The sequence below is a fragment of the Ptychodera flava genome, chromosome 5 (assembly GCF_041260155.1).
Source record: "Ptychodera flava strain L36383 chromosome 5, AS_Pfla_20210202, whole genome shotgun sequence".
In the NCBI taxonomy this organism is placed as follows: Eukaryota; Metazoa; Hemichordata; class Enteropneusta; family Ptychoderidae; genus Ptychodera; species Ptychodera flava.
In genome coordinates this window covers 12,305,994-12,315,012 of record NC_091932.1, presented here as the reverse complement: position 1 = coordinate 12,315,012, position 9,019 = coordinate 12,305,994, and the positions used below count along the sequence as shown (strand labels likewise).

The window sequence follows — 9,019 nt, the reverse complement described above, 5'->3', positions numbered from 1 at the left end:
GAAACATTCATCCATCCTCTTACCAAATCAACAATAAAAATCGGGGGTCACCGCGCAAAGTTTGGTACGGAGAGACAAATTACGTAACATTATTTGAAATTTGAAATGCCACCCTCCCTGTGTTAACTCTATCAGGAAGTATAAAATTTTCGATTTTTGAAATTCATACGGTTAAAATTGTTCTTACTCCAAGAGCTTTAAAATGAGCACCCCCAATACAAGAAGTAGACCAGAAAAGCATTGAAAAAAGTGAGTTTTCAAATACATAAGTTTGCCAGAGGCGCATTCTGCCTTCAATTAACGTCAGTATCATTTTTCGACCTTGCTACATTTCAGATGTCCATGTTGACATATCTACATAGCTTCATTTAAGTGCCTTTACTAGTAATACATATTATTATAACAATAGAAACACTTTGATAAAAAAAGTATAATCATAATTATAACTTAACAGGATACGTGGTCTTCCGTAGAAGTTTTAAAAACGGCTTGGCCTACGTGGCCATCTACGCGTGAAACCGTGATGTCACCAAATTTCAGTTTTATCTAACTGTATATACTGATCGCCGAATATCACTGCTAACATTTCATGAATATCGAACGCCTACAAGCTGATACTAAATATTTTTATGCAGAAATATTTTACGAATATGACTTCATCCTTTGGTATTGGTGCGACATATTGACCGATGAATAAGTTAGGTATAGGGTATAACTTTACTATAGAAAAGCTTATTTTTATGAGCACCGTCAGTTTTACAGACAGAGTGAGGTGGCTGCTAGATTTTTAGTGATTATCATGTTAATGGTACAGTTGAACCTTTATGAACCAACCCGGTTATTATCTCTGACAATTGCAAGTTAGTAGATTCACGCCATGAGACTCAAGCATACTATGTCTTTATCCACATTCAAGTCGATCTGAAGTCACCACATTAGTCGCTTTTGTTGTTGTTGTTGTTGATTTCGCTTGGCTTGAAAAGTATTACTGCACACAGTGGAAAAAGTCAATTTCACGTCTGGAGGATAACATATACATATTTTATAGTTCTTAAAACTGAAGTTATTGTCTCATTTTGAGCAGGGAAAAAGAGCTATCTTTAATTCCTTGAAAAATAAGTTAGATTGCCATATTGTCATTCCTGTTAGACGCATCGTTCTCATTCTTTCACTTCTGACTTATACTACAGTGATAAATCAGAGGTTATTTTATCGTTTTCCGACTAAAATCGGCTACGAATATCGTGTAACCAAAGAAACAACACATATTCCGATGAAGTTTAACGGAAAGCTCGTTACTGATTTTTATTGGGCTTGCTAAAGCATTCGACCGCTGTTTCTCTATTGTTTCAAAAAATTAAATATTTCATTTAGTGACAATATCAATCCAAACTTTCTTTATATCTGAAGATCTCAATGACAAACTTGGAGGGCCATTATTTACAGGGTCCTAACCATACTGTTGACTTGTAAATATACTTTGGTAGATGGCAGATCAACAGATATCGACAAAACTGCTACTCATCGGCCAGTTCAAAATCTCTCAACAATAAAAGGTGTCTACTTTAAGTATCACCGATGTAGTTTTTACTGAAATTTTTAAGCGTGCAGAGTTGTCCCTATTATCATAACCGCTCTGCCAGCATAAACAAAACGTCCAATTATGACCAATTTCAGTTTTACCTGCCATTTTAAAAGTTATGTAAAAGTCAAAACAATGGTAGTTTTATGACTTTTGGTCCTTTAAGGTTTCCTTCACGGGACACAGTCCGGTTTGCGAAGACACCATTCTTGCCAAACAACTTTATGACTGATTTGCTCGAGGCATCCGATCGTGTTGGTCACAGACTATTCTTCTTAAAACTGCCATATAAGGACTAGCAAGGAAAGGGTTAAACAGTTTTAAATTGCTTTTATAATATCGTGACTATTGGTATGTTTCAGGCATCAATAACAGGACAAGTACTGTTACAGAGGTCAATCCACTGTGACGTCAATTCTGCACAAGGGTCAGGTTCAGAATTGTGAACGATGTACGAAAGGGATGTGAGGAAGTCAAACAATTGTGTCAATTTATGGTGTTGGCTACTGACACGAATCTTGGCCATAAATATGTCATCACTAGGGAAGGGACACTAATGATGAGCTGATTCATTGTATGTAAATAACCACTACGCAAGTTGTATATGGAAGGTATCTTTACGAACACAGACACAGAAGGTAGAGGGAAGCAGGTAGACAAGAGAAGATAATACAGTATGTAACATCCACGTATAAGAAATAAACGGTATTATCTTTGAAGACTATGAACCTGTACACTGTTTCTGTATCCCGACAACCTCTCGCTAGCTATTTTCCGAAGGGAAACGGTGAGCTGTATTACAACTTTACTATTTTTTTCAATTACTTATCGCAAACCTCAGATAGATATGTATGCTAATGATAATACTACCCTTACGTCGAGGATTTTGGTTTCTCGTGTTGAAGCACCCTAAAATGTGGTCATGTTGCGAAATATTTGGACTCGAAATAAATGCATGGTCATCAAGGAAGGTAAAACGAAAGGTATATTATTTGTTTGATCTCGTCAAAACCTAAAAGATGCAGACATCCAAGGTGAACAAATGAATATTGTCATTAATGAAAAATCTGTGTCACTTTTGAAAAGATGTTGAGAAAAGTATTTTGATAATTCACATATATTTTGACCCCGTGTAACACAATTATCTGTTTTTGTATATTTTACCAACAAAATCTAAATGTCTCGTTTTTAAGAGGACTTGGAAATGCAAAATATGTCTCATTTGACTGTTTAATTTTCATAATGTTTTCATCGGCAAATTTAGAAAACATCATATTACACAAAACTTTGTAGGAACAGTATGGAGGAAATAGGCGTGGCAAAATTTCAATGAATGTCCGGTCGGCTGCCTGTCCTGTAAAACAAGCTAATCTAAATCTTTGTCTGACAGCAAGGTATCAATGTAAATAACTACTTGAACTTGTTACAACCACGGAAGGTTGTGAACAGTTTGTCCTTTGTTATCCCTAAAACCCTATTAGCACAAAATATCTCGTCATGTCTCGTGTTACATGATATATTGTCCTGTTAACGACCCCTTGTTGTCATCGTAAATCTTTGAGATCAACGCTTCCTCATTAGTATATTTTTCGAATATGAAACTTTTGATAGTAAATTGAATGCTTAATGCCTCAACTTAAACACACAATTCTTGTTTTCATTCTTTTTAGGCGGTGGTTAAATCTTCAACTGTGATCATGGCAAAGATAACCCGTGCCCACTCGCAGAAAATTACCAGTCAAATTCGCGAAGAGTACCTTTCCTGTACAATTTGCCTTCAACGGTACACGGCCCCCAAGATTCTGCCATGCCACCACACGTTTTGTAGTGGGTGCCTAACGACCTGTGTGGGAAAGGAAACAGAGGTGATTTGTCCAACTTGTTACACACCATGTCCACTGTCTGCTGATGGCGTGAAGCATTTGAAGAGTAGCTTTTTTATCAGCTCTCTGATCGATATCGTATGTCAAGGAACGCCTGATCGATGTGAAGTACCTGGAGTCTGTGAAGGTTGTGAAGAAAACGTCGCTTCTCACAGATGTCTCGATTGTAGTTTAGATTTCTGCCAATCATGCACAAAGCCTCACAAAATTGTCCCAGCAACCAGAAACCACCGAATTCTTACATACAATGAGTACAATAAAGCGAGCTTATCGGACGTTCGGCTTGACTCAAGGGTTTACTGCAAATATCACCCCGAGAGAGAGATCAAGTTTTACTGCGACACTTGCCAAGTTCCAGTCTGTTTAGAATGCACTGTCGTTGAACATCGCGTTCCTAGGTGTTCCCATAGAAACCTGCAGGATGCAGCCGAAGACTACGCCAAGAAGTTGAGAGAAATGCTGACAAAAGTGAGAGAAAAAGAAGAGAAATGCGAGGCAAGTAAAGGTATGGCGGGTGACAACATGGACAAGTTGAGAAAATACTGTCGTGAAGAAGAAGAGAGGATAAGACGGACATCAGACGAGATGATCAGAATGATAAAAAGGGAACAGCAAAGACTGGTTGAGGAGTTAAAAACAGATTATGCTACAAAACTAAAACAAGCTGAGGTGCAAGTTCATGACTTAGAATTCACACGTGGTAACATCTCCAGTGTATGCAGCCACATTGAAACAGTGATACAGCATGGTAGTGCCTTACAGCTCCTGACTTCACAGGAAGAGATGGTGAACCGTATCGAAAAATTGGCCACGGCAAAAACAACAGAGGTGAAACCACCAGACATTGTCAGATTCAAGGCGATGTGCGACATCAGAGAGCATGACATACTGGGAATGCTGCAATCAAAAGTGAGTGTGCAGAACTGTTCGGTTGAAAATATTCCTAAACAGATTTTCACTGGGGGCTCATTTGACATCATCATCAAGACCAGGGACGGCACGGGAAAATTAGTCATACCATACGAAGAAGTGACGGCAAAGTTAGCAATACGAGAGGGGTCATGGGAAGATCTCAGAGTCTGGGACAACAGAGATGGAACACACAGGGCTACTGTACGTGGTCGAGTAGAAGGTACATATCGGGTGACAGTAGCAATTGCAGGACAACTTGTACCAGGAGCACCTTTTGGTATTTCAGTGAAGAAAGGATTCGTAAGAAATATTGGTACAAAGGGGAAGGACAAGAGTCAGTTCAGTAGTCCAATGGGTATAGCCACTAACCGACAAGGAGATTTGGTCACATGTGACACAACCAACAGCAGAGTTCAAATAATTGACACAGATGGCAATTGCAAGTCTGCCTTTACAGTCACGGATTTCGAGAACCTGTTCAATCCTTGTGGTATAGCAATATCAACTGAAGATGAATACTTCATGACAGATCTAGGCAACATCCAAGTGATTGTAAGTGATGACAAAGGACAATTATGTCGATCCTTTGGTCAGGCAGAACTGAAATACCCTCATGGAATTGCAATCAGTCCTCTAGATGACACTGTTTATGTCACAGACTGGGATGGAAAGATTGCAGGAACAGACAAGGAAAACAGTCACTGTGTCCGAAAGTTCACACAGGATGGCAGGCACATAAGATCCTTTGGAAAGTACGGCACCAAGCATGGGCATTTCAGAGGACCAGCATATTTAGCTGTAAACCACCAGGGGATGGTATTTGTTTCAGATTTTTACAATTGTCGCATATGGGTGATCAGTCCAGACTGCGTGTTTTTGTGTTCGATCGGCAGCTGTGGCAAAGATGGCGGTCGCCTGTGCGGGCCCTCGGGTGTTGTGGTTGATAGCAACGGATACATTTATATTGCTGAGGTCACAAACCAACGAGTTCAGAAATTCACCAGCAACGGTCTATTCGTATCACGTATCGACATTGATGAGGACGGACTCTGTAGACCACATGGCATTACCCTGACCAATGATGTGCCCTGTAGAGTGGCAGTTGTTGATCATGAGAATGACTGCATTAAAGTCTTTGCTCAGTAGTGGCACTAACGCCCTAAAAACTGAAAACAACTAAATGATATGAAACTATAGCCGCGCTCTATAGGTACATGAGCTGTATATTGAAGCTACAGGTTTCATTTTTGCTGGACATTTTATCGTTAAAGAAAATAGATAATGTTTTAGTATGACAGCCCTGGTTATGAGCAGGAGTTCTGAAGTGACATTTCCTCTTTGCCAAAACAACAGCTGAACAATAACAGTAACGACCAACTTATCCAGAAAGTTACATGCACGGCAACATAATCATTATATAATTATAATCATAATCATTATAATGATAATTATATATAATAATTATACTGTCTCATGGCGTAGCCACTTTGAATTTTGTCGTAATCGCTCTTTATGTATTTCATTCGTGGTTGTCGGTGCTATTCTGCCTTACTCGTATAAGGGGCCGGTAATAACATACATACAGGCGAATGGTACACCACGTGTTATGTAGGTCATTTTCACACACTCATCATGACCTGAGTTCAATTAGTCTAGAACATTCTCAAGGTCACTGCCCTTAATGACCTCACAACCTTGAATTTAATTAGTCATGTTCAGAATGTTCTGGAAATTTAATTAGTTGTGTAAGAGAGATAATTTTAGAACAGTAATTAGCATGTCAATAAAAGTTCTAGATTGTTCTTATATGCCTTTATGTAAGCACATGGGTATAAAAGGGACGTGCACAGCTTCCAGTCAGACTTTTGGGATCGTGTCTCTTGTGTGTTACTAAACTCCAGCAGTAGTCATTCTCAAGACTTTTCGTGACCTTCACTGCCAACGCTGGATTTATACTGTGGACTTTGTGCAGCTTCAAGCCTGCAAGCCAAAGGACTGTTCATTCATCTGACTGACTGTTACAACTCTGAGACTGGAGCTTTGCCGTCCCAGCTGAGATAAGTAGTCTGTACACTTTTAAAGCTTGTACTCTATCCCTGACTTAGCAATTAGATTTATTTCCGTAATAAATTTTGTTTTAAACGTTAACTGCTGAGTTCACCCTTTTGTTCGTTTTCTCTGCACGTAACAAAATTGGGGGCTCGTCCGGGAGACGAACATTTTGAGCCGTTTGACAACATTTTGCCAGCCTTTTCAAAACTACTGTATACTGTGAACTCAGCGAAATTCAATCATGGCGAATTCAAGCCAGACGAATTTATGGATGACCTTGATCAGGACATATTTAATTCCCTCAGAAAAGACAACCTCATAGCACTGGCAAATTTCCTTAAAGTAGATGTCAAAAGATCTATGCGCAAGCGAGAAATACAGTTCAAGATTGCAAAACATTTAGTAATCCTGGCCATTTTGAGGAGTCTGCTTTAAAAGATTATGAGCCTGAGTCTTCCTTCGAACTCAAAAAATTAGAATTAGAAATACAGGCAGATTTGGAGCTTAAGAAATTGGAATTAGAAAAGGAAAAATTACAAATGGAAGAAAGGGAAAGGCAGGAAAGATTGCAAATGAAGAAAGACAGAAAGAAAAAGAAAGGCAAATGGAAGAAAGACAGAAAGAAAAAGAAAGGCAGGAAAGATTAGAAATGGAAGAAAGACAGAGAGAAAAAGAATTGCGATCAGAAGAACAGCGATTACAGGTAGAAATAAAACGTTTAGAGCTTGGACAGTCAGGAAAATTCTTCCCTTCAGACAAGTTTGACATCACTAAGCATTTCAGGTTAGTTCCCCCTTTCCAAGAAAAGGATGTTGATAAATATTTCCTTCATTTTGAGAAAATTGCTCAGAGTCTGAATTGGCCTAAGGAGTCCTGGTCTATGCTTTTGCAGAGTGCTTTGGTGGGTAAAGCCAGAGAAATTTACATTCAGTTGTCAGTAGAGCAGGCTTCAAATTATGATTCTGTGAAGGAATTAATTCTCAAGGGCTATGAGTTGGTGCCTGAAGCTTACCGTCAGAAATTTAGGGATTGCGAGAAGGTGAAGGATCAAACTTATGTTGAATTCGCTCGGACAAAAGAACAACTGTTCGACCGTTGGTGTTCTTCGGAAAAGGTCAGTCAGAATTATGACAAATTACGACAACTTGTTTTGATTGAGGAATTTAAGAGGTGCATTCGGAGTGACATCAAGACGTTTATCAATGAACAAAAGGTAGATACAATAGAGGTTGCTGCACGTTTGGCAGATGATTATTCATTGACCACCAATCTTCATTTCTCAGCAAACCATCCCAGTCCTTTTCATACAGAAACAATGCAGGTAAATTCAACTCCTCCTTTTCATCCAAGAATTTCTCAAAGGACAGTAGGAAATAAAATGACAACAGTTCACAGAGTTCAAGTAACACTCCCACATCATCAGATCCCAAGTCTCAATCTCCTTCTGACAAACAGTTCGGTACACTTTCTTGTCATTATTGTAAGAAAGACGGCCATTTAATGTCAGATTGTTTCAAATTGAAAAGAAAACGTGAAGGTCAAAGTGGTCAAAGTGGATCTAAGCCCACCGGCTTTATTTCTTCATCAACTCAATTAGAGTCTAATAATGTGTGCAACACATTTTCTGAGGTTAAACCCCTCTCATCCCCAATTAATGAGGTCAAGGTCAATTCTTCTCAAGATAGCATTATGGGTATTTTCGAACCATTTATTCATGATGGTTTTATATCACTTTCTAGTGATTTCTCTTCCGCTACCCCTGTCAAAATTTTAAGAGACACCGGGGCGTCCCAGTCTCATTTGTCGGCAGATACCCTGCCGTTTTCTGAAAAGTAATTTTCAGGTTCTAAAGTTCTTATTAAGGGGGTAGATTGTAATTACTACATTCCTGTTCCTCTCCATAATGTCTATTTGTCTTCGGACTTTGTTTCTGGACCTGTTACTTTAGGTATTAGGCCCTTTTGCCTTTTGAAGGGATTCACCTTCTTCTTGGAAACGACCTTGCTGGGGACAAGGTTATTACTAATCCACTTGTGACTGATAATCCTAATTTAGATCAGAATCCAGAGGCAATAGAGGAAGAAATTCCTGGTTTTTCCCTTCATGTGCTATTATTCGAGCCATGTCAAAGAAAACTTCCGAGAATCAAAATACTCTCAAAAATAATGTCACAGATGTTGACTTAAATGACACCTTTCTCAGTCAGGTGTTTGACACGGATCATTCCGTTATCCCTCGTGGATTTGAAACTTCCTGTAAAACTTCTGCTGACAAAAGTCAGACATTTTCTAGATCAAATCTCATTGCAGAACAACACAAAGACCCAGATATTTTGTGTTTGTTTGACAGGGTAGATGATGAAAGTAAAACTTCAGATAGCTCTGTTTCCTATTATACAAAATCTGGTATTCTCATGCGTAAATGGAGACCTCCAGACGTTTTAGTTGAAGACGATTGGGCTATAAAACATAAAATTGTGGTTCCAAAGCCCTATCGTGCTGAAATATTGCGCCTGGCCCATGAAACCCCCTGGGCTGGTCATTTAGGAGTCAGGAAAACATCATAAAATTCTCAGTCACTTTTATTGGCC

General features: G+C 39.0%; 1 protein-coding gene across 1 annotated transcript; it reads left to right on the top strand.

Annotated features, from left to right (window-relative positions):
• Positions 1-3,279: 3,279 nt before the first annotated feature.
• On the top strand, positions 3,280-5,523 carry LOC139132707 (tripartite motif-containing protein 3-like). The gene has a single exon (XM_070698973.1). It carries the CDS (start codon positions 3,280-3,282, stop codon positions 5,521-5,523), a length of 2,244 nt encoding a protein of 747 aa, XP_070555074.1.
• Positions 5,524-9,019: the final 3,496 nt, after the last annotated feature.